Below are 26920 nucleotides of genomic sequence, written 5' to 3' on the forward strand. Positions count from 1 at the left end.
GGCCCTCTTACGGGCTACTCCCACTACCACTGAATCTGGATTTAGTTGCTGTGTTATAAACACAGGGTCCGTTGGGGGAGGTTTATATTTCTTCTCCACCCTAGGCGTGATGGCTCTGCCTTTTACTGGGTCCTGAAATACTTGTTTGGCGTGTTTTAACATGCCTGGTAGCATTGGCAAACTTTGGTATGCGCTGTGAGTGGATGCCAATGTGTTAAACAAAAAATCATCTTCTATGGGCTCTGCATGCATCGCTACATTATGGAATGTAGCTGCCCTTGAAACCACCTGCATATATGCAGTGCTGTCCTCAGGTGGTGACTGCCTTGCCGGGTAGCAATCAGGACTATTGTCTGAGACCGGTGCATCATACAAGTCCCATGCATCCGGGTCATCCTGTGTCATCCCCGTGTGTGTTGGCGACTGCATCGGGGGTGTTTCTACCAGAGACAGGTGTGGCAAATGCAATGGTGACTGCTGTGGCGAAAACCTTGGTGGTGTTTTGTCTTTTGCCACCTTTGCCCTTGGCTGCGTTTCCTCTTGGAATGCTAGCTTTCGTTTGATCTTTATTGGAGGAAGAGTTTGAATTTTCCCTGTGTCCTTCTGTATGTGCAGCCTCCTCTGGGTATGGTCTGGCTCTGCCATGCCCAGTTCTTGTTCAAATCAGTGCCCTTGCATTTGGCTGGAAAGGCCGTGCTCTTCTGTATAGGAGCCTGTTTTCGGCTCCAAGGCTGCATGTTTCGGCACCGAAGTTTTTTGTAGTCTTTCGGCTCCGAAGAAACCTTCTTGATTTTAGGGGTTTCGAACTCTCGGTGTCGAGATGTTTCGGAGCCGGTATCTCGACCGGAGTTGGATGTCTTTGGCTGCTGGGAGGCCTTTTTCAGTGCCGATGTTTGGTCACCGTGTTTTCGGGTTAAGCCATAGCCTGTTGGCGGTGGCATCCCCTTGGCCTTCATTATTTTCGAGTGAGTCTTTGCCGGGGCTGGTTTACTCACAGTTTGTTGCTGCGTCTTCGGCTGCTCACTTTCGGGCTCATCCGAGTCCGAATCTCGAATGGAGAATCCCTTCTTCCTCGACGTCGATCTGCTCGTCCGGTGTCGACGCCATCTGGAGTCTTCTAGCTTTTCGATCACATAAGGTCTTCTTCGATCGAAAAGCCCGGCAGGTCTCGCAAGTATCCTCCCTGTGTTCCGGAGAGAGACATAGATTACAGACCAAGTGTTGGTCTGGATAAGGATACTTTGCGTGGCAATTCGGGCAGAAACGGAAGGGGTCCGGTCCATGAGGTTTGAAGATGGACGCGGTCGGGCCGACCAGGCCCCGCCAAAGAGTGGAAGCCCCGAAGGGCCGCCGGAGCGCTTCTTTGTTTTTCGGTGTCGATGTGCTAACACTAAACCGGTACCGAGCGCGAACAATACCGTTGTATTTTCCGATAACTTTGCTGAATCGAAATACGGAGCAAAGAGGAACACGTCCGAACCTGATGGCGTAAAGAAAACAATCTAAGATGGAGCCGAAAGGGGGGAGTCCCTCGGTCTCGTGACTCGAAAAGACTTCTTCAAAGAAAAACAACTTGTAACACTCCGAGCCCAACACTAGATGGCAGGATAATGCACAGCATGTGTATCTGCAGCTACACATGCCATCAAACATATATATATATATATATATAAATATATATACAGGGAGTGCAGAATTATTAGGCAAGTTGTATTTTTGAGGATTAATTTTATTATTGAACAACAACCATGTTCTCAATGAACCCAAAAAACTCATTAATATCAAAGCTGAATATATTTGGAAGTAGTTTTTAGTTTGTTTTTAGTTTTAGCTATGTTAGGGGGATATCTGTGTGTGCAGGTGACTATTACTGTGCATAATTATTAGGCAACTTAACAAAAAAAAATATATACCCATTTCAATTATTTATTATTACCAGTGAAACCAATATAACATCTCAACATTCACAAATATACATTTCTGACATTCAAAAACAAAACAAAAACAAATCAGTGACCAATATAGCCACCTTTCTTTGCAAGGACACTCAAAAGCCTGCCATCCATGGATTCTGTCAGTGTTTTGATCTGTTCACCATCAACATTGCGTGCAGCAGCAACCACAGCCTCCCAGACACTGTTCAGAGAGGTGTACTGTTTTCCCTCCTTGTAAATCTCACATTTGATGATGGACCACAGGTTCTCAATGGGGTTCAGATCAGGTGAACAAGGAGGCCATGTCATTAGATTTCCTTCTTTTATACCCTTTCTTGCCAGCCACGCTGTGGAGTACTTGGACGCGTGTGATGGAGCATTGTCCTGCATGAAAATCATGTTTTTCTTGAAGGATGCAGACTTCTTCCTGTACCACTGCTTGAAGAAGGTGTCTTCCAGGAACTGGCAGTAGGACTGGGAGTTGAGCTTGACTCCATCCTCAACCCGAAAAGGCCCCACAAGCTCATCTTTGATGATACCAGCCCAAACCAGTACTCCACCTCCACCTTGCTGGCGTCTGAGTCGGACTGGAGCTCTCTGCCCTTTACCAATCCAGCCACGGGCCCATCCATCTGGCCCATCAAGACTCACTCTCATTTCATCAGTCCATAAAACCTTAGAAAAATCAGTCTTGAGATATTTCTTGGCCCAGTCTTGACGTTTCAGCTTGTGTGTCTTGTTCAGTGGTGGTCGTCTTTCAGCCTTTCTTACCTTGGCCATGTCTCTGAGTATTGCACACCTTGTGCTTTTGGGCACTCCAGTGATGTTGCAGCTCTGAAATATGGCCAAACTGGTGGCAAGTGGCATCGTGGCAGCTGCACGCTTGACTTTTCTCAGTTCATGGGCAGTTATTTTGCGCCTTGGTTTTTCCACACGCTTCTTGCGACCCTGTTGACTATTTTGAATGAAACGCTTGATTGTTCGATGATCACGCTTCAGAAGCTTTGCAATTTTAAGAGTGCTGCATCCCTCTGCAAGATATCTCACTATTTTTGACTTTTCTGAGCCTGTCAAGTCCTTCTTTTGACCCATTTTGCCAAAGGAAAGGAAGTTGCCTAATAATTATGCACACCTGATATAGGGTGTTGATGTCATTAGACCACACCCCTTCTCATTACAGAGATGCACATCACCTAAGATGCTTAATTGGTAGTAGGCTTTCGAGCCTATACAGCTTGGAGTAAGACAACATGCATAAAGAGGATGATGTGGTCAAAATACTCATTTGCCTAATAATTCTGCACTCCCTGTATATATATATATGCACCACAGCAAGAGTTTAATGTTCAGTTCTGGAGGACTCTTAGAGTGTGTTATGCAGTTCGGGAGGCGAAATCTGGTGTTTCATCTAGCCCTGGAGGCCTTATCTAGGGTGTTTTATTCAGTTCTACAGGCCACACTAGACTGTTCTGGAGACATCATCTAGAGTGTTTTATACACTTCTGGGGGCCACGTCTAGACTGTTTTACTCAGTAAAGATAGAAGCTTCTCTGATGCAGGGGAATTAAATTTAGCCTAGTGTCAGCTATGGATGAGGTCAGAATAAAGGTGATTCTGATGGGGAAGTTGCTCTGACTCTTCCAGACCTCTCTGTTAAATTCAACTGCCCATTACCCAATCCACCCATCAGACTACAGAATGTGTGCATTCATGGCAAGATCAGACTTGGATGCCCTTCTGGCAAACTTTGACCAAATCATCTTCCAACCATTCAAACACTGGTTTCTCATCACCTAAAAAGCAGTGTTTGTTAGGGCTCTATTACCCCCCCCTCCCGATCCGTGACATCAACCCTTCTGTGTTGTTTCAGTTAATACCTTGCACGCAGCTCATCGTCAGGTTCAAGAACCTCAAGGTGCCACCTTGCTTGATCGCCAAAGATCGGAGGACCACTAACTCAACTGAAACACAACCCAGACTAAAACCGAAATCATGAGATATGGATACTGGCACCCGTTCAAAAGATCTCAGTCTGGCCTAGAGTTCTACAAAATACACCCCCTCAACAGACCGAATTAAAAGCCAAGAAAACCTGTTAGATGTGGACCTAGTCTTGCAAACCCAAACAGAGAAGTCTTCTAATACGCTCAGAATCCTAAAACAGATTTACCCTTACTAAGGTTTCCCTCGTAGAGAGTCCCTTGTACTCTCTCTATTGTAAAAGGGCATTATGTAAGAGAGCCGAAATTCTTCGAAAACTAACTATAAAAGGTCCAGAACTCAACAACCACTGCTAACACATCTCTCCTGTTACCCCAACCATCTTGGTTCTGCACTTGTTTCCAGTTTCACGCTGCCAAGGAAGCTTGTAGAACCAACCTGATGGTCCTGACCCCCAAGGATCCGGTGCCACTAGGTAGACCACAGGCCACTGATGGTATATTTTCCCAAATCATACCCCCATCACATTCGGCAAGCATCTACGACCGCTGTCCCTCGAGGTGGCTCTCCCAGACGTAGACTCCTCTCTTTGGCAGGTATCACAAAATGTCTTCACGGGGAACATTGCCAAACACACATCGCCACTAGGATCGCAAAGCCTGAAAAAGGACCTGAGCTTATCTCAGGCTGTCCTTATTTTGGTAAAATTACTGTTCCCATTGCATTATTTGTTAGAGAATGTTTTATAAGACAAATTCCAACAGAAGGGGGGCAAAAAAAGATTATCTCTGGAGAACACAGCACAGCTGGGCAACCTCTAGTTCAAATAAGTTTGGAGCACAAATGCATTGCTCTGGAAATATGAGTTGTGCAAAATATGACTTTTTGAACAAACGTATCTTTCAAATAAACCATTACTATTTTATGTTCCTTGTTGTCAACATTTTACACCTTTCTGTTGCTCAATAAACATTTAATATAAAGCACAAGTGGGAAAAAACACAGCCATACCCCCAGGGAGCCGGAGCACAGAGGTACATCTGAAGTAAAAGAGGACATTCCACACATTTGCTGTTGCTGATACACATCACATCTTTCATCTAGTCTTCACAAGTGCATCTAGGCTCACATTTCCACAGTATTCACAGCTGCATTCAGCATCATAGTTGAACAATGCCACGTTCAGCTTGTTGACTTTGAGGGAAGATGAATCAATCTGTTGATTTATTGCTTAATCTGAGAATGGATTTAAGCCCAGTCACCAGAGTGGATTTATCATGCACAATCTCAGTTTTCAAATGTTATAGTAGTGTCTCCATCCCAAAGTTGCTGGACTACAAGGAATTGCTCAATGTACCCATCCTTTTGCTCTGTTGCTATCACTGATCATTCTTACAGAAGTGAAAGGGACAAAAGTGAACGCTGACCAATAAGGACAATGTAATTTACCTCTAACAATCTGTTTGCAGATGCAATGCTGTAGATTCTCATGCTGTACACTCCTGATATGCAGTGTTTGGCTCAGAAACTTAAAAGTTGCTTTTCTACATGGGAGTTTTGATTTCACAGTGACCCATTGTACCTCCCCTGGAGCTCACTATGCACTAGGACACAGACTCCACCTTACATTTTGTGACACACCCCCACCCCCAAGGGCAAGCGCTTGAGTTTATGTTTTTACGCGGAGAAGAAACGTGCAAGTACTAGAGTGAACATAAATGAAGACCATGTTCACACGCATTACCCTATGATCACTTAAAGGGATGTGGGTTGGGCATATGTGAATCTAGAGCACTACAAGCTGCAAGCCGATTGTTACGGGTAAGTAATGTAGATCACCTGCTGTACACAGAGTGAATCGCAATGCCCACAACCCAAAGCAGTGAATTGCAAGGAGGCACACAACGTTTGGAACAATTTTTTGAGCACAGTCTACTCAACACAGTAGTGTTTAGTGAAAGTGTAAATGGTCCAGGTTGCACCTATACAGATGTCACCTAGTAGATTAGTTGGGGGTCCATTCTTACGCATGGAAGGGTGGTACATCATGCAGTGTCCGGCTTCCGCACACCATTGCCATAAGCATCTGACAATCGAACTTGCAACCCTGTTTTAGGCACGGTATTGCCAGGATGTGGACATGGAAAGACAATAAAAGTTGTTGTTTTTAAATATAGTAAGTATGAGCACAGTCAAAATATTATACGATGGTCCTCTGGACATTAATGCATGTGGTGCTTTTCCAGATAGTGACTGCTGCAATTGGAAAAATAAGTTAACTATGGACTGGGTGACATGAAAGGACAATGACGCTTTTGGCAAACAATGATGGTGAGTATGCTACACACCTCTGTCTTTGTAGTTAAGGACCCCTTGATACAATGTCACAAAGGCTTGAAGTTCACCAACCCTCACAAAGGAGGTAGCAGCTGCAAGAGAAACTAAGTTGTAAGATAAGAACTGTAGAAGGCACAACTGCAGAGACTCAAAAGGTGCTCTCAAGTTAGGTGAGGGCAGAGTTCAGGTACCAAGAAGAAAGAGGGGGCAGACTAGGTGGGATTAATCATTTACGGCCTTCCATAAATTCATTATTTACAGCAATAAAAAAAAAATATTACAATGTTCTCCGGAGAGTCAGAACTTTTAGTTGAAGATGTTGCTATCTCTGTTTTGGGGGTGGGTGGTGGGGTGGGCAGAGCATCTCGCGTGCATGATCTGCTCCTGTGATCAGGTGTAAGAATAATGGAATAGACTGATGAAACCCATTTTGCCGGCTAAAGGGATCTACTAGTAAGCATGACATTTCTACGTGTATTGCAGACAAAGATTGGCTGTGCACAAGTAGCCCAATGACGTTTTCATATTTAATTCTGATTAGACGGCAGGATTTTCCTTTAATCTTCTGTAGTCACATTGCAAACAACAGTGGCATAGTACCCCGGGCCGCATTTTGGGAGCTTCGCAAACACAAAATTAGACAAGTGCCTGTCAGCTGGTTAGGATTCTGGCCGGAACATGGATGATGATTATTTTATGGTATTGAAAATAAATTTTAGGTTTTCTACTAGTGAGGCTTGTTTAACCATTGTTTTAAGTTTCCGTAATATTAAGCCAGCTTCGCTATAGGTTAATTTATTGTTTATATATTGTGATGGCTTTAAGTAATCCACAATAAAGAATTGAATTTATTGATTTTCTCTATTTTGCAGGTACACAATAGCTGTTACATGTACTCATATGGAAGTACAGGCAAGTACTGTGTTTTGTTAGTGTAACAGGTAATGGACAATGTGATGTGCTGTAGCTGTAAAAGGTTCATGAGAAGGGGTCCGATTTCGATATTGGCACATGAGTTACTCGTCACAACGGCAACGGATATCCCAATGCCGAAATCTAAATCCCATTATTTCCTACGGGATTTCGATTTCAGCAGATGATACTGGCTCTGAAGGGTCAGAGGAAGCTGGTTAAGACAATACTGGTAGGGATATTTTCTTAATAAAGTGGAAATTAGTCATGATACTTTATCTTGTTGACAGCATCACTTTCAAATCGTAGAAAAGACTCCTGGATACGAACAATTTTATCTCCTTTATTCTTATTTCCTGGGAAGCAGTATCATGTCTTAGGAATGCTTGTGTCCCAAAATTGTACCTGTCTGCATTGCTAAATAACTCTTCAGGTTATCAGTTAAGAGCAGATATCTTGGCGTTGAATGTACTTGCCAACTTTTAAAAACTCTTTCACTGCACCGTCATAGGAAATATGAAAGGTCTTTTCCAGTTAATTCGCCTATCTGTCGTATTCATCAATGTTGGAAAGTACCCTCTTTCTTGGCACGGTTACCCCCAATTTCTGCCGGTTAGTGTGTTCGACTGTGTCCACTGGGATCCTGCTAACCAGGGCCCCAGTGGTTATGCTCTCTCCTGTAAATTTTTGTAACTGTACCTTTTCCTTCCCACATTTGGCATACTGGTCCCCCCATGTAAGCCCCTAGTATATGGTACCCAGGGCATTGGGGTACCAGGGGATCCCTATGGGCTGCAGCAGTTATTCTGCCACCCTTAGGGAGCCCATGCAAAGGGTTCTGTAGGCCTGCCATTACAGTCTGCATGAAACTGGTGCATGCACCCGCTTTCGCTACAGGTCAGTGCACCAGGTCACTAAGTCACCCCTATGGTAGGCCCTCTTAGACCAGAGGGAAGGGTGCCCAGAGGGAAGGGTGCAGGTACCTGTGTGAGAAGGCACCCCAGTACTAGCAGAGGTGCCCCCATGAACTCCAGTTCCATTTGCCTGGACTTCGTGAGTGCGGGACGCCATCTTACACGTGTACTGGACATAGGTCACTACCTATGTCCAGCTACATAACGGTAGCTCTGAACCTGGGCGTGTTTGGTATCAAACATGTCGGAATCATACCCCAATACTGTTGCAAGCATTGGAAGTATAATTCCATGCACTCTGGGGACTCCTTAGAGGACCCCCATCATTGCTACCACCAGTCTTACAGGGTTTTCCGGGCAGTCCAAGCTGCTGCCACCCCTCTGGCAGGTTTCTACCCTCCTGCTGCTGATCAAGCTCAGGAAGGCAGAACAAAGGATTTCTTTTGGGAGAGAGAGAGGTAACACCCTCTCCCTTTGGAAATAGCTGTGACTAGCTTGGGAGGGGTAGCCCCTGCAAGCCACTGGTGTGCTTTGAAGGCCACATTTGGTGCCCTCTGTGCATAAATCAGTCCACACCTGTTCAGGGATGGTCAAGTCCCTGCTCTGGCACAAAACTGGACAATGGAAAGGGCAGTGACCACTCCCCTGTCCATCACCACCCCAGGGGTGGAGCTCAGAGCTCCTCCAGAGGGTCCCTGGGTTCTTCCATCTTGTTTCCAAGGTTGTCAGGGAACTTCAGGAGCATCTGAGTGGCCAAGCAAGGCCAGGCAGGTGATGTCAGAGCCCTCTCCTGGTAGATGCTTACCTGGCTAGATGGCCAACCCCTCATTCAGGGCTATTTAGGGTCTCTCTCTTGGGTGGGTCCTCAGATTCGGCTTGCAAGATTCCAGCAGGATTCCTCTGCAACCTTCACTTCGACTTTGGGTCCTCAGAACTGGGACTGGACCCTCCAGGACCCAACAATCTGCCTCCAAGAAGAAGAACTCTTCTGCAACATTTTTTCCAGGACTCCTGCCAGCAACTGCAACATTTCCACCGGCTGTGCATCCACGGAGGGCAGCCTGTCTTCATTCTGCACTAGAAGAAAGAAGGAATCTCCCTTGGAGTGAAGGAGTCACTCCCCCTGCATCTGCAGGCACCTGCTGCAATGACGACCAGCTACGTGGATCTCCCCTCATCTTAAGCTATGTGGATCCTGCATCACGGGTGGTGGTCCAAAGTAGTACTCTTGGTCCTCTCTGCCAACATTGGTGGAGGTAACCCTTAGCATTCCCACGCAGGACAGTACCCCGTGCACCACATCTCTTGCAGCTGCCAAGGCTTGTTTACATCTCTTACAAGGGATCTTCATGCGATATGTAGCACCGATTCCCAGCACCACTGCTATGATGCTCAGCTCTCTGCGTGGTTCTCCTGTGGCGTGGTATCCCACTCTGTAGTGCTGCGTGGGCTCCTTCTGCAACTTCTGGGTCCTCATCCTGTGGGACTCCTGTGGGTGCTGCCTATGCTCCTGTGGGCTCTCTCTGTCGCTGAGGGTCCCCTCTGACTCCTCCTCCTGGGTTGAGTCATCCTGAGCCTTACTTGTACTTGGCAGCACCACTTTTCCACTAACCGCAAATTTGCCTTTGCCAAGGCTTGTTAGTGGAATCCCTGGACCGACACCCACCTGCAATCTTCACTTCAATGTGGGACATCTTCTGCATCCGTCAGGAACTCTTCTCCAGCTCCTGGGCTGCATTACTGACCTGTTCTTCCTCACCGTCGACCAACTCCTGCAAGTACAGCTGGGTGGGTAGTAGCTCCTACTCCTGGACTCCACTGTGACTCTTGGACTTGGTCCCCTCTCTCCACAGGTGGTCTTCTCCAGGAATAAACGACTGGCTTCTTGCAGTCTTGTCTGGGTGTCGTCTTTCCTTCCTTTTGGGGTGGTTTGGGGAAATTCTAGTGATTTACACCGGCTTTCCTGGTCGCTGGAGGGGTACTGTGTTACTTACCTCTGGTTTTTTAGTACTCCCAGCTCCCCTCTACACATTCCACCTACCTAGGTGGGGGTCCGGTGTTCGCATTCAATTTTTTTAGAATATGGTTTGGGTTCCCCCTAGGGTCACTACTGTTTATCTATATTTGCACTGTTTTCTAACTTTTCTTATGCCTATTTCTGATTGCTAGTGTACATATTTAGTGTGCTACCTACCTCCTAACGGAGTATTGCCTCTTTAGTAATTTTTTGTATTGTGTCACTAAAATAAAGTGACTTTCTTTGTGTGTGCTTTCTTTCATGTGTGTGAGTAATGTGTGACTACAGTGGTTTTGCATGAGCTTTGCACGTCTCCAAGATAAGCCTTGGCTTCTCATCCATAGCTACCTCTAGAGAGCCTGGCTTATAGACACTGCCTACACTTCAATTAGAGGGGTTACCTGGACCTGGTATAAGGTTTAAGTACCTTAGGTACCCTCCACACACCGGGCCAGCTACCTACAATCAAGGAGTGTAATATTCTAAAGCTTTCTAATTATAGACGGTATAAACAAATATGTGTTGACTGGAAGAAGTTTGGTGCCATTTGTTTATCTAGCATCAACTAAGAGACTTGCAGAAGAGACTTCTGACAGCATTTTCTTGAAGACTTAGCTATTTTTCATCTTATAATCTCAAGGCTGTAGCGCAGCGGTCAGAGCGACTGCCTCAGGAGCCGGAGATCAGAGTTCGATCCTCGGTGTTAGCGCAACGTCCTGCAATTCTGGGCAAATCACTCAATCTCCCCGGGCCAGGGTACAGCGCCTTGAGGCTCTCACAGGTGATAAGCCGCTCTATATAAATCTACATTTCATTTCATTAAAAATCCAGCAAACAACCTAAATTATTAGGTATATATGTGTACAAGACCCAATTAAAACTCAAAGGGTCAGACAATTGGGTTCGTTTTGGCAGAGTCAACGGCATTTCAACTCTCAAACAGATATGGGGTCTCATCAAGACCAAAAAATATAAGGGACACCTGATGAATAGTACCAAAACCAAACTTGCTTGGGGTGCAAGGGTCTCCCTTCTAAGTACTTTTCATAGTTTCTGCAGTTGTGGAGGAGTGCACTTATTTTTCTTGGTTTTGTTACTATTCATCTGGTGTTTTTTAAATACATCTATACACATACACACACTATTAACTTCGGTCGTTTGCTGGATTTTGGAAACCTCTTTGTACTGTTTTTCTCATGAATATCATTTGTTCACTCTGCGTTGACTGTGGGTTCCATTTCTCTTGGGACACTGTACTTTACGATTTTTGCACCAATATATTGACTGAGATCTTATCAATTCGATTGGCCTTATTCTTTAGATTACATTTTAGGATTGGCTCCTTCATCTGACATCTTACTATTGTGTTATTAATGTGATTGTGCTATTATTTCATTGAATATACGTGTATCACTAACAAGAAGCACTTTTTTGAAGAAATTGATATGGCCCTGTTTCTTATTGGATAGGGCTGCCTTTGTTGGTCTGTATAACCATTTCACAGTGGACAGGACTATACTCTTCAATTTTCCTTAGAACTCTTCAGTGCTCTCCAACAGGGATCCACGTGACAGGCTGTAAGAACGAGTGGGGCCAAATTTAACGTGGAACCATTTTAGAACCATCAAAGTCTACTCTGCAGAATGAAGAGAATGGCAGAATGGTGAGGAATGCGCGTTTACAGCATCCACCAGAAAGACGGTTAGTGAAGGTAAGTAACAAGTTCTTCTGATTACTCAGCTTTGAGAAGATACCAAAGCAGTACCTCCCAAAAGGTGGAGGGGTCTGCAAAGTGGACTTACGTCAGGGAGATCCACAGGAATGAGTGAATGCAATGGCTCCCTCTGTTAACAAAATAATGTCTTGTGAAGGTGGGTACAGGTGCCCACGTAGCAGCCTGGCAGACGACTCGCCTGGTTTCGGAGCCGCCTTCCACTTTGTGCACCAGGAAAGCCATTGAAAGCTGATCATCTGTCCAGAGCTCTTTTGTGCGCTCAATGTAAAAGCTAAGAGCCCTTTCTGGATCTAACTGATGAAGCCTGGGTGAGGCAGGGAGGGTGATGATCTGTCCCACATGGAAGAACACCCCCACTTGCGGCAGAAAGCAGTGCAAGCTCGCAGCAACAATTTGGCCAAGAGGAAGGTGGGATAAGAAGATTGCACTGACAGCACCTGTAGCTAGCTGAAAGCAAGCAAAACTAATTGCAATAAGGAATACAGTCTTGGTCAATATCCGAACGAGCAATTGTGCATAAGTTTGAGGGGTATGTACATCAAAAATGATGACCAATTTAACACCACACTGAGTCAAAATAAAGGGTGCAGGACAGAAACTATGTACTTTTAGTAGCCCTTTTAAAAAGCATGTTGCAACAGATGACTTGAACAATAAGGGTTGATCAGGAAAACCTAGAAAGGCTTGGCGAATACCCCACCACAAAGCCTTGCCGGACCAGAAGTCCAAGGAACAGGACCTCATCGAACAGTTTGGCCTCTAGAGGATCAAATTAATAGGTTACACAGCGGACCGTGAACTTAATCCTACAACCAAAGGAAATAGATTTGGTTGATGGTGTCCAGCTGCAAGATTAACTTCCCCTACTTCTGTGTAGCTCAATCCACTCAGCTGGTGCTGTTCAATCTCAGCATATGCTGGGGTAGGCTGCTGAGATACATGTGAAGGACCTTGTCCTGTTGCTGAGGTCCTCCCAAAGAGGAAGGAGGAATGGAAGGTAGTTGCTCAGCTCAGTAGGTTAGATGTCTGATCTAGGGCAGCTTGGATGAATTGAGCCTGTCATTCCAGACCTTCTTGAGAACTCTGGGCATAAGTGACAGTGGTGGAAAGGTATATGGGAGACCACAGACCCACTGCAGGTTGAATGAGCATCCCAAGGAGCTTTGAGGCTGAAACTTTATGTGCAATAGTCACAACACTACACGTTCTTGGCTGTAGTTAAGAGGTCTACCAAAAGAATGGAGCACTGGGGCAAGAATGCCTTGAACCTCCTCTGCCTGCAGAAGCCATTTGTGGTCTGCCAGATGGTTTCAACTGAGCTTAAACGGCTTGGTACTTATCGAGTCCCCAAAATAATTGGCATTTACAGAGACCTTTCTTTTGGAGATGAAGCCACAGGCAGATTATCAGTCTTTCCTTGCACAGAACCCCAACCCCCATGGTGGTTGTTTTGGCCATCAAGATCTGGGCTAGCTTTCCCCTAATAGATGCAAGAAAAGCTTTCAAAGTCAACTGGATGGCACCTCGTTCCAGAAGGTTGATTTAGTGCTTTTGTTCCTTTGAAGACCAAAGGCCAAGGATGTCTACCTTGTCCAGGTGACCGATCCACATCAGAGACGAAGTAGCCATCATAATCTGAACTCGGGATGGGTAAGAACAGCCAGCAGCAGGTCAGGTTGGCTTCTGTCAACCACCACGTTAAGGTCACAAGCTGCCTTGTCTGAGATAAGGATGTTGTCCAAAAGGGAACCCCAATGCTTAGCTTGCTGCAGGCAAAGATTCCACTGCAGAGCCCGCATGTACCAACAGGTACAGGGACCAGTGGGATGCACAGGTATGGTAGGCCAGGAGACCAAGAATCCTTGAAACTGCTGGAACAAAGGAGTGAGCCCAAAACATCAGGATCATAACCTAAATGTCTTGCACTCGTTGTGGGGGCAGAATGGCCTGTAGGTCACTGTGCCCAGGATAGCTGCTATGAAGAAAACCCCGTGTGCCAGCTTCAAAAGGAATTTCGACTTGTTGATTGAGAATCTGAGGGAGGACAGCTAAGTGACACTTGACTGCAGGTGTCCTGCGACTGACTGCGGCAAGTTCGTGTTCAGTAGCCAGCTGTCAAGGCATGTGAATACATGTATCTGCAACCAGTAAACATGGACAGTGACACGGCCATCACCTTTATAAACACCAGGTGAGATGGTGAGCCCAAAGTGCAGGGTGGGAAAAAAAAGTGTCCTGACCTCACCATGAGGGAAGCCTACGTGGGCATGTGCTGCGAGGGCTATCTTTGGCAACAGATGAGAACCTAAGGGAATCCCTTAAACTTTCACAATTGCTGTGTACTAGGACGGCTGGAGAGAGCAAGGAGTTGGCAGTAGCATCGCTGTATTTAAAGAATTCCACACTGAATCGGCTTCTCTTAAAAAATCTGGAGCCATCAAATGGCATGACCATAAGGGAAGCCTGCACATCACTAGAAAATCTATGGCACACATCCATGCATGACACTGGGTCATCTTCTGGTGCCCATGGCACGACCACAGAGTGTTGTGTCTGGACTGGATCTCAATGTGTGCTTAGCCCTATCCTGGCCATAATGGAATACCTTCAAGATCACATTTTTTTTTACTTCCTAACAGCGAGTAATATCTTATTGGCCATGTCACGGAGGGCATGTGTGGAGCACCCTGACAGGCAGTCTTCAGGGACCTCAATGTCAAGCTGCTGAGTCAGAAAATCCTCTTTATGAATGTGTCAATGGCTCTGGTTTCCAATGAGGCAGTGGGGTGCGCACTCGGTTTGAACTTGCTGGCAAATTAGAAACATGGATACAGTAGAGCGGATATTGGGGCTCACCGAGAAGGGCGGGTGAACGGGTTTATCGAGGTAAGCCTCAGGGAAAAGGCCCCAGATGCATGGATCCACCAATGAGTGTGTTGGGGCACCTGTCCAGCAGGTTGGCCATGAGGCACGAGCGGAGTAGTCACTGGTTCACAAATCCATTCGGCTGGTCATCATGGTGCAGGTTGTGCATTGGCACTGCCAGGGAATGAAACAGTAGGGAGAGTATCATACTGTGATCAAGTACTGGTGGACGTCATGGCATGGGCCCAGTGGGAAGTGTCAGGACTAGAATTCAACAAACAACTGGAGGGGTGGGTAGTCAGGGCGCACATTTGCAGGGCTGGCATCAGTGCATGGGCCAGCAGAAGGTGTTTAGGCACGAGGCTCAGTTAGGAAGCATGTGGGGCAAACGCCGAGCAGTTAAGGACTGGATCACAAGCATACGGGACCTATGCAATAAGCCTAAAAGAGACTACTATAATTAACTTTACACTACTTTTATGCCTGGATCTTCACTACTACCAATAGAAAAAGACTGATAAAAACAGCAAACACAGGAATAAGGTGGCAGCTTATGGAAACTGCGACAAGGATTTGCCAGGCTTCATGGAGTGACTATTAATCCTGCATGCAGTGGTGGTCCAGGTGTCCTCATAAGGTGAATATTAAAGAGCAGATGGAGACTGATTCTTGTAATTTCAATGGCATTACTACCATTTAAATGCTAAGAATGTGAACTAAAAAGGAATTTGAAAACTTCGATATCCAACAAGGAGTTGGCAGGACAAGTGAAATTTCAGCGAAAGAGCTCAAACAAAGCTTACTTAACATCAAAGAGGGGTTTGGACCCGAGGATGGGTTAGCATATCTCCACACCACAACAACATTGCTTGCGGGACTTCAGTGCTACCTCCTTGCAGATGAGCTAAGTATTGTGAATAGGTTCATTTAACACAAGGTAGAACCTCCAAGATGAGATAAAAATCACAGTCAGTGATGTCCGAAGATATACTGTTGAAATGAACAGTACCTAACAGCAAAAAGAGAGGAACAGTGTTTGATTGGATAATGAGAAGAGGGCTGAAAGGGCCATAATGCTGATTGCCACCAGGTCTGACATTAATGAGGTTACAAATGAAGGTAATGATGCCATCATGCTAGTGTTCAGCACCCATCCCCTGCCCACGTGATTTATGTGGGCCTGGGAGTCTTGCCTATTGCCAAGAAACATTCAAAGCATGGGATTCAATGTAAGATCCAGTGCTGCAGAAGCAACCTTTGCTAAGCAGGACAAGCATGACCCCTTTCCTCAATAGAAGGAGCCTCCTGTGAAACACTAAAACAGGGGAGTGGGGACAGCATTCACTTGCTTCTAATAAACGTTCATGTCGCGTACACTTACATTAGTAAATGGCAAAACCATAAGAATACAGCAAGCTTTTGCTTGGAGAAACAGCGCCAAAACGAAACACAGAGGACCGAATGCGCGAGTTAAAAAATGAACTTCAGAATTAATGGCGGATCTCGCGGATGAACTGCTTTTGTTGGTCTATTGAGAGTCTTGCTTGGCTGAACAGACTGAAGTACTGGGACCAAGGGTTCACTTCAGCACTTTTCCTTTAATAAAAAAAGTAATCATGGCAGTTCAGTGAGCACTAACCTCTCTGCCAAATCATGCTTTCGAAAGAGCTCTACGGTGCAGATGGAGTGGAGAAAATATTTAAATGTATATTTCCTGGGCTCCTTCGCTGGAAAATAAAAAGGTAACTTCTAGGATAACTCAAACAAATGTACCTGACAGCCTGGCGAGTTACACTTTGGAGTCTATGTTCTGTGGTGATGCGACAACAGACATAAGCGAACAAGTCAAGAATACTTTGTCGAAACTTTTATTTCAACTACATTTATAAAACTGTCGATTTCCTCTGCAATGGCAACTGAGTTAACAAAAAACGTGTTGTTCGACAAATAAAATGACCTGTAATTTTACATTAATTTTGCATGTATAACATACCTGGCCTTCCTTATTTGTACTCCTTTTAAGGGCAGAGGGGGCCGCATACCTCCAATATTCCAGACTGCTATCATCATGTTAGGCAGCGACAGCCCCGGAACCTCAGAAGCTAGGGACCCCAACGTTCTTTTCTGGGGTGGTGGTTCTCTTCCTGCCACAAACACTTGCATACACCCACATTTTCTTCTAATGACAACTTCAACTTGAAAAAGCACTACGCTTCCTGTTAGTACGACCTGGCTATTTATCTGTTCCTACCCCAGCCAAAGTGGGGATGGCGCTGTGGCTCCTGTAGTGTGAGTGGAAAGACAGGTTATGTCCAAGTAATGATAGTGAAAATAATGACTGGGTTTAAAAAACGGGGGTGCAGAGTCTTGTACAAAGTCCAATGAAAAAAACATTTAACAAAATAATATTTTGGTTAGCTTTTCACCTAGAGTGCATTGTTCACACAAGTTTCTACCAAAAATAATTAAGGGAAAAAAGACTGAAAAGTTGATAAAAACTTCAGTTTCTGCTCTTTGTAGGTTACTGCTACTTTGCAAGTTCCTTCAGACCCATACACATCAAATTCATACACAACCGAGGCGTGACAACAGCTTTCCATCTGACCTTCACCGGTCTGAGTGGACCAAACTGCTGCACAGTCCGCAACATAAAGGCACCAAATAAAGGTGAATCCTGCACTTTATTGCAACATACAGATGTAACGCAGGCTCAGGAGGAGAATAACTTCCAGTGCTTCTTGCAGCAATCAATTACAGGCAAGAGGTTTGTTCAAGGGTAGGGGTCACAAGGACACGGGCGCTCAGACCTCCATATTTAGCTCTCTGTGGTTACAATTCCCTGCGGCAAGAAACACCACCAACGTAGCAGTCTTGGAAGACATGAAGTATGCATGCAAGGCACAGGGGTGGATACTGGTAGCCTGAACAAGTTGCCAATAGTCCTGAGCAATTGTGAACAAAGTGCTCTACAGTATGAGGGAGATATACTCTGCTCATCGTTACGCAAACACACATGCCTTGGTCCATTCCTCTTGATACAAAAGGAACTGGACCAACCATGAGGCCTTCTCCTAAAGTCACTCTGTAGACTTACGTGCCTCCTCCATCGTCAAAGGACCCTACTCAAGCGAGTGAACAAACAGTGCTAACTCTGTTCTGTCTAAAAAAAACTGTCCCACCTGTACAGATGTAATACAGAAATTTTTACATGTAAAAATAACTCTTCCAATAAGTCCCTCTAGTCTATGCTGCAGCCATAGTTGCACTGCAGTAGTTTCTCTCTCATGGGGGAGGGGCACTTTCTGCCCAATCTACAGCAGAACCACGAGAGAATTAAGTTGCACAAGTCATTCAATATACCATCTCTGGAGTCCATTAGAGACCCTTCTGAACTCGGGGGCGTGGGTAGCGTGTAGGCGGGCAGGTAATCCACCTGGTTCCTCCGTTTTACGACCCTCCCTTTCACCCCGGTGTCACAGTTGATATCAAGGAATGCCAGCATTCACTTTTTCCAAACTTCTAATATTTTTTTATTTGAGGTTATAATTTGAGGTTTTTTGCCTTTTTGCATCATCACTCTGCGGTGAGTGTTCTCTCCTTTTGTTTGTAGGACGGTTGTCCTGATTTTTATCCCACCGCCTATTTTCAGTGGAACTTTTCCAGTTACCTGGTGCCTGGTTCCTATTTGCCTGCCACGACGGCCTGGTGTCCATATTTCTATCACTGCCGCTGGCTGAAATTGTTTGAGGAGTCCTCGGTGTACCCGAGCCTCCAGCAGTTCGGTGGGGCAGTATGGTCTGTGCATGTCCTGTGAGGTGGCCGGAGCCAGGTGGTAATGTGTGTCCTGTGTGGCTGGCTTGAGTGACCACTGCTGCAGGTTCAGGTTTTCGGGATAGACGGGGGTCGCGTGGTCGCTCATTGGGCAATGATGGTCCTCTAGATGGCACCGGTGCAGTAGGGGTAACGGTTGCTGGAGCTGAGCCTGGCATCCTTTTAGAACCCAAGGGCTGCCGCACTGCCTCAGGAGGGGCACTAGTAGTCCTGTGCACGTGAGGAGCCAGCACGGGCAATGAAGGAGTTGAACCACTTTGACTCTCCTTTCTTTCGGTTTGAGGTGGGGTGTGCTGAGGTCGGCTACTTGATGGCTTTTTTGCTTCTTCAGCACTGGGAAAAGAATGGCTGCGCAGAAAAGATGGCTTCAGTTTGAGGATTTTGGTGGCGTCTTTACTGTAGTTTTCTTCTCTGGTTTTGATGATAGCACCCCTTCTCTGTGCATCCTGGATCAGATGATTCCAATCTTTATTTTCCTTATGAAAACAAAAAGACAAATATTGATAACGGTCCACAAAAGCACAAATGACTGTTCAAAAGGGGTTAAGGCAAGATATTGTGTCTCAATCTATTAAACTCCAGAAAAGACACCCGAGACAATCTGACCCCACTGCTAGCTGTGATAATGTTGCCTACAGACAGGAACATGCAACCCCTCACACCCTTCTCCTTGTCCAATCCCCAGAGCTTCTATCATCACTAAAGTAGGAACTATGAAAATGATACAAGTCAGCCCAAGCAAAAGACACTAGAAGGGACATAAAAGGGGGCAAAAAACCTAGATCAACCACCACAAGCATGGACAGGGACAGTTGGAAAGGGGGAGCGTTGGTTCTCTAGCATGAGCCCTTTCAGTATTAAATGCTCGAAACATCAGGAACCGGGAGATAAGCAGCTATCAACCAAGCGCAATGTGAGAAGACAAACTTGACAGCATTCAAGTTGCACCACACTTACCTTCAGAATTTATAGTAATTAATCAATTTTACTTACAGACTCAGTGTGGATAGTACATCACTGATAAACAAGTTACTTACCTTTGGTAACTCATTATCTGGTAGAGAAAATATCAAGCTGCAGATTCCTTACCTTTGAATTTTCCAAGTGTCGGGACTGCATGCAGAAGATTCTTGCATGAGCAGTACCCCGGTGCACCATTGGTTAGCTTTGTTCAGTTCTGCGCGGCGGCGATGTTGGGATCGAAAGTGACGTCACAGTCAACTATATAGGAGCCACCCAGGCAGGTAGATGTCAGTTACTTTTAACAACTTTCACACCAGGAGCGCAGAGCCATGAAGTGAAATGACAAACGTGTGTCCAAACTAGGGACCTGAAAGGGATTATACCTAACACTAGGATTCTGTCCGCAGAGCAGGGAGGCATGGGTGGGTCTGTAAGGATTCGGCAGCTAGATTCTGTCTCTAACAGATAATGCGCTACAGAAGGTTAGTAACTTGTTCATCTGATAGAGACTTCCAGCTGTGGATTTCTTACCTTTGAATAGATACTTAAGCAGTACCGCAGCCGGCGGAGGGTTACAGACAACATTTCTATACTAAGAAGTCCTGCAGGACCGAACAGGCAAAATGCCTATTCCTGCGGACCTGTCTGTCCAGGCAGTAGTGTTTGGCAAGCGGATGCAGGGATGCCCAGGTTGCTGCCTGACAGATGTCCAGGACTGCACAAGCCAATGCCATGGTTGCAGCTTTTCCTCTGGTGGAATTAACACGTAAGCCTTCAGGAGGCTGCTTTTTAGCTAGGGCGTAGCAGATCTAGATACAGAGAGTGACCCAGCATGAAATGGTTCGCTTCTGTACTGCCCTGACTTTTCTTTGCTCTAATACCCCACAAAGAGTTGGCCATTCACCCGGAACCTGCTAGGTGTTGACCCACCAGGATTATGCCCTGTTGGTACAGCCATGTCCATAGATGCACGGCCTTTTAAGAAAAGGACCATGTTCCCCTCCTCCCAAACCCTGCCCTGCTTGTTCTAGTATCACATGACAGTACTGTTGTCTGTGAGTACATACACTATGTTGCCCTCGACAGAAAGGAGAAATGCCTTCAATCCTAGCCGGATCGTATGGAGCTCCAGCAAGTTGATGAGGAGTCCAGATTCCAATGGAGATCAGAGTCCTCTGATCTCCACCTCTCGCCGATGGCCACCCAATCCCAGGAGTGACGTGTCTGTCACCACTGTAGAATCTGGCTGGGGAAGGGAGAGGAGTCTGCCTTTGACCCAATCATGGTTTGACAGTCACCACTGCAGGCCTTTTGCAGTTCCCTTCAAGATCTGGACCATGTTGGAGTGGTTCTCCTGATGCTGCTCCCATTGGAACTTCAGGTACACCTGTAGTGCCCACATATGTCATCTAGCATGATTCACCAGCAGGATGCAGAAGGCCATGAGGCCCCAGAAGCCTCGAAGACATTCTCATCAAAATCCAGGACAGAGACTGAAATATCAGTATTATAGCCCGAGTATTTTGGACTCGCAGCTCAGGAGGATAAGCCCAAAACTGCACTGTGTCCAGAACAGATCCGATGAAAGGTAGCATCTCAGGAGTCAGATGTGACTTTGGCACATTGACAGTGAACCCCAGCGAATGCAGAAGGCCTGTTATAATCTGAAGATGGGAGACAACAGCCCGGGGCAGGTCTGTCTTCAACAGCCAGTCCTCAAGATAGAAGACTGACATCCCTAATCCCTGAAGATGAGCAGCGACCACCACCATCACCTGAAAGCAGAACAAAGGATTTCCTTTGAAAGAGGGAGGTAACACGGGTTCAGGGACCCCCAGTCCCTGCTCTGGCATGAAACTGGACAATGGAAAGGAGAGTGACCACTCTCCTGTCCATCACCACCCCACGGGTGGCACCCAGAGCTCCTCCAGAGGGTCCCTGGGTTCTGCCATCTTGTTTCTAAGGTTGGCAGGGAACTGTGGGAGAATATGAGTGGTCAGGCCAGGCAGGTGACGTCAGAGCCCCCTCCTGATAGGCACTTACCTGGTTAGGTGACCAATCATCCTTTCAGGGCTATTTAGGGTCTCTCGAGTGGGTCCTCAGATTCGGCTTGCAGGATTCTAGCAGGACTTCTCTGCAACCTCTGCTTCGACTTCTGGCCTCCCGAACTGCAACTGGATTCTCCAGGACCCAACAAGCTGCTTCCAAGAAGAAAGGACTCTTCAGCAACACTGTTTCCAGGGCTCCTTCCAGCTTTGCAACATTTCCCTCGCAGTGCATCCTCAGAAGACTCCTCCTTCTTGTGCAGGCTGAAGAGTTGCAATCTCCCTTGGAGTGAGGAAATCAGTCCCCTGCAAACGCAGGCACCTATAGCAAGCAACGACCGGCTGTGTGGATCTCCCCTCATATTCAGCTGCGTGGATCCTGCATCACGGGTGTTGGTTCAGAGTAGTCCTCTGGGTCCTGTCTGCCAGCTGCCCAACTTTGGTGGAGGTAAGCCTTTGCCTACCCAAGCAGGACATTACCCTTGTGCACTGTGTCTCTTGCAGCTGCCAAGGCTTGTTTGAATCTCCTCCAAGGGATCTTCAGGCGACATGTAGCTGCAGCCCCCAGCACTCTTTCCTGCAAAGCACAGACTCATGCATGGTTCTCTAATGGTGAGGGACCCTCTTTTGAAGTGCTGTGTGGGCTCCTGCGACTCCTGAGTCCCTGTCCTGTGGAACTCCTGCGGGTGCTACCTCTGCTCCTGTGGACTCTGCGTCGCTGAGGGTCCCCTGTGACCCCCCCCTGAGTAGAGTCCTTCTGGGCCTTGCTGGTCCTCAGCAGCACCACTTTTCCACTAACCACGAGTTTGCCTTTGCCAAGGCTTATTGGCGGAATTCCTGCACTGACCTTCATCTACAATCTACACTGCAGCGTGGGACATCTTCGGCATCCCGCAGGAACTCTTCTCCGGCTCCAGGGCTGCAGTGCTGACCTGTTCTTCACCGTAGACAAACTCCTGCAAGTACAGCTGGGTGGGTTGTAGCTCCTACTCCTCCTGGACTCCACTGTGACTCTTGGACCTGTTCCCCTCTCTCCACAGGTCTTTTTTCTTCAGGAATCCACTGCTAGTTTTCTTGCAGTCTTGTCTGGGTGTCCTTTTTCCTCCTTTTGGGTGTAATCTCTTTCTTTCCTGGTCGCCCTGGGGGTACTGTGTGACTTACCTCTGTGGTTTTCTAGTACTCCCAGCTCCCCTCTACACATTCAACTTACCTAGGTGGGGTCCTGTGTTTGCATTCCATTTATTTAGTATTTGGTTTGTGGTCTCTCTAGGGTCACTATTGGTTATTGCTATTTGCAATGTTTTCTAATGTTTTCTATGCCTATATCTGATTACTAGTGTAGGAAGCTGGAATGGTGTGTGGTGGGTACCTATGGTACTTACACCTTATACCAGGTCTCCACTCTTAATGAAGTGTAGGCAGTCTGTAATTAACTCACTGAGTGTGTGCTTCTTCTATTTTCTGTGTGTGTAAAACAAATGTTTGCACTACCCTCTGATAAGCCTAACTGCTCGACCACACATAGAGCATTAGTATTATCTATTTCAGCTTCTGTCAAGCCTCTATGGAACCCCTGGACTCTGTGCACACAATATCTCATTTTGATATAGTATATACAGAGTTGGCTTCCTACAAGCAGGCAGTGGTTCCGGACCACTGCCTACTCTTAACAAATAAAAAATTAACTTTTCACTTGTTTTTTAAACGCATCCCATTTTCCTTTAAGGAAAATGGGCTGTGTAGGAAGTTGGCTCTGTATGCACTATTTCAAAGTAAGGAATAGTATGCAAAGAGTCCAAGGGTTCCCCTTAGAGGTAAGATAGTGGCAAAAAGAGATAATACTAATGCTCTATTTTGTGGTAGTGTGGTCGAGCAGTAGGCTTATCAAAGGAGTAGTGTTAAGCATTTGTTGTACATACACACAGGCAATAAATGAGGAACACACACTCAGAGACAATTCCAGGCCAATCGGTTTTGTTATAGAAAAATATATTTTCTTAGTTTATTTTAAGAACCACAGGTTCAAATTGTACATGTAATATCTCATTCGAAAGGTATTGCAGGTAAGTACTTTAGGAACTTTGAATAATCACAATAGCATATATACTTTTTACATAAAACACATATAGCTATTTCAAAAGTGGACACAGTGCAATTTTCACAGTTCCTAGGGGAGGTAAGTTATTGTTAGTTCTTGCAGGTAAGTAAACCACCTATGGGGTTCAAATTGGGGTCCAAGGTAGCCCACCGTTGGGGGTTCAGAGCAACCCCAAAGTTACCACACCAGCAGCTCAGGGCCAGTCAGGTGCAGAGTTCAAAGTGGTGCCCAAAACACATAGGCTTCAATGGAGAAGGGGGTGCCCCGGTTCCAGTCTGCCAGCAGGTAAGTACCCGCGCCTTCGGAGGGCAGACCAGGGGGGTTTTGTAGGGCACCGGGGGGGACACAAGTCAGCACAAAAAGTACACCCTCAGCAGCACGGGGGCGGCCGGGTGCAGTGTGCAAACACACGTTGGGTTTTCAATAGGTTTCAATGAGAGACCAAGGGGTCTCTTCAGCGATGCAGGCAGGAAAGGGGGGGGGGCTCCTCGGGGTAGCCACCACCTGGGCAAGGGAGAGGGCCTCCTGGGGGTCACTCCTGCACTGGAGTTCCGATCCTTCAGGTCCTGGGGGCTGCGGGTGCAGGGTCTTTTCCAGGCGTCGGGATTTTAGAGTCAGGCAGTCGCGGTCAGGGGGAGCCTCGGGATTCCCTCTGCAGGCGTCGCTGTGGGGGCTCAGGGGGGACAACTTTTGTTACTCACAGTCTCGGAGGGTCCTCCCTGTAGCGTTGTTTCTCCACCAGTCGAGTCGGGGTCGCCGGGTGCAGTGTTGCAAGTCTCACGCTTCTTGCGGGGATTGCAGGGGTCTTTAAATCTGCTCCTCTGGAAACAAAGTTGCAGTCTTTGTTGAACAGGGCCGCTGTTCTCGGGAGTTTCTTGGTCTTTTGGAAGCAGGGCAGTCCTCTGAGGATTCAGAGGTCGCTGGTCCTGGGGAAAGCGTCGCTGGAGCAGTTTTCTTCTGAAGGAGGGAGACAGGCCGGTAGGGCTGGGGCCAAAGCAGTTGGTGTCTCCGTCTTCTCTGCAGGGGTTTTTCAGCTCGGCAGTCCTCTTCTTCGTAAGTTGCAGGAATCTGATTTCCTAGGTTCAGGGGAGCCCCTAAATACAGGATTTAGGGGTGTGTTTAGGTCAGGGAGGGCAGTAGCCAATGGCTACTAGCCCTGAGGGTGGCTACACCCTCTTTGTGCCTCCTCCCAAGGGGAGGGGGTCACATTCCTATCCCTATTGGGGGGGATCCTCCATCTGCAAGATGGAGGATTCCTAAAAGTCAGAGTCACTTCAGCTCAGGTTGCCTTAGGGGCTGTCCTGACTGGCCAGTGACTCCTCCTTGTTTTTCTCATTATCTCCTCCGGCCTTGCCGCCAAAAGTGGGGCCGTGGCCGGAGGGGGCGGGCAACTCCACTAGCTGGAATGCCCTGTGGTGCTGGAACAAAGGGGGTGAGCCTTTGAGGCTCACCGCCAGGTGTTACAGCTCCTGCCTGGGGGAGGTGATAGCATCTCCACCCAGTGCAGGCTTTGTTACTAGCCACAGAGTGACAAAGGCACTCTCCCCATGTGGCCAGCAACATGTCTCGAGTGTGGCAGGCTGCTAAAACCAGTCAGCCTACACAGGTAGTTGGTTAAGGTTTCAGGGGGCACCTCTAAGGTGCCCTCTGGGGTGTATTTCACAATAAAATGTACACTGGCATCAGTGTGCATTTATTGTGCTGAGAAGTTTGATACCAAACTTCCCAGTTTTCAGTGCAGCCATTATGGTGCTGTGGAGTTCGTGTTTGACAGACTCCCAGACCATATACTCTTATGGCTACCCTGCACTTACAATGTCTAAGGTTTGGCTTAGACACTGTAGGGGCACAGTGCTCATGCACTGGTGCCCTCACCTATGGTATAGTGCACCCTGCCTTAGGGCTTTAAGGCCTGCTAGAGGGGTGACTTATCTATACTGCATAGGCAGTGTGAGGTTGGCATGGCACCCTGAGGGGAGTGCCATTTCGACTTACTCGTTTTGTCCTCACCAGCACACACAAGCTGGCAAGCAGTGTGCCTGTGCTGAGTGAGGGGTCCCCAGGGTGGCATAAGATATGCTGCAGCCCTTAGAGACCTTCCCTGGCATCAGTGCCCTTGGTACCAGGGGTACCAGTTACAAGGGACTTACCTGGATGCCAGGGTGTGCCAATTGTGAAAACAAAAGTACAGGTTAGGGAAAGAACACTGGTGCTGGGGCCTGGTTAGCAGGCCTCAGCACACTTTCAATTAAAAACATAGCATCAGCAAAGGCAAAAAGTCAGGGGGTAACCATGCCAAGGAGGCATTTCCTTACAGGCTGCATTAAAAAAATGTTGCTTTATTTAAAAGCAAATACAGACATGGTGGTCTGCTGTCCCAAGCAGGCCACTATCCCTGTGCTTTTAGCGAATCTTAATGGGTCGCGGATTGTGATCTACCTCATGAATATTGATGAGGTTGGTGTACTGCGACCCACTGGGAATCGCAAACAGTGTAAAACACACTGTTGTACACAGATGTTTCCAATTTCCTAATAGGAAATTGCAAAAATATGCCTTTAGGAAATTGCGAACCCCAAGCTAAGCACATCTGGCACTAGATGTCTCCTGGATAGGCGAGAGCCACATATGCGGTGTCTGTATTGGAAGGCGGGTGCCAATGGACAAAGGTTCTCTACTTGACAGTGGGATTCAACATACATCTTTTTTTGATTGAAGAATGAGATCCCCTTACACAGGTCTACACTGGAGAATGTAATCCACTGTGCAGGGGGTCTCTAGTGTAGTATGTGATCAACTGAACAGATAGTCTACACAAGAGGATGAGATGTAATGTAGACTGGGTTCCTTCCTGGAGAGTGGGATCCAAAGTAAACTGGATCTCTACTTGGGGGCAAGATCCACCGAACACAATTCTCTACTTGGGAGGTGAGAACCACTGTACTGGGGTTTCTACATCTGCACACTGGGGAGGCAAATTTATGACCCTCTTGCGTCATCATTTTTTGTGATGCAACAGTGGCCCATTGCTTGCAACCATATCGATGAGGCCATGCAAAGCCACTTTGTGTGGTTTTGAATGGCCTCACAGAAAAGGAGTAAGGCAAGGCAGCGCAAATCGCTGCATAGCCTTACTCTGCGTTACGGAGGAGTGCCGTGGGCACTGCAGTGGGTGTTTCCACACAACACCCAAGGGGTTTCCACACATTTCTAGATTTACCAACCCTGGTAAACCCGAGGATACATTAAAGGTGAGGCATATCGAGGAGAAATATTTTTAATTTTACTTGTTTTTTTCACTTTCAATGTGTACTATATTTACAAATTC

At 46.8% G+C, this 26920-nt stretch overlaps 1 protein-coding gene across 4 annotated transcripts in view; it reads right to left on the reverse strand.

Moving 5' to 3' along the window:
• Positions 1-17317: 17317 nt before the first annotated feature.
• The window catches only part of SETX (senataxin), a 419011-nt gene continuing 409408 nt past the window's right edge, over positions 17318-26920 (reverse strand). For all 4 annotated transcript variants that reach the window (XM_069237106.1, XM_069237104.1, XM_069237107.1 and 1 more), the window contains one exon: positions 17318-18962. In XM_069237106.1, the coding sequence (XP_069093207.1) occupies positions 18186-18962 (777 nt within the window). In that variant the 3' untranslated portion in view covers positions 17318-18185. The remainder of the gene's footprint in view (positions 18963-26920) is intronic.

The sequence above is a fragment of the Pleurodeles waltl genome, chromosome 6 (assembly GCF_031143425.1).
Source record: "Pleurodeles waltl isolate 20211129_DDA chromosome 6, aPleWal1.hap1.20221129, whole genome shotgun sequence".
NCBI classification, from domain to species: domain Eukaryota; kingdom Metazoa; phylum Chordata; class Amphibia; order Caudata; family Salamandridae; genus Pleurodeles; species Pleurodeles waltl.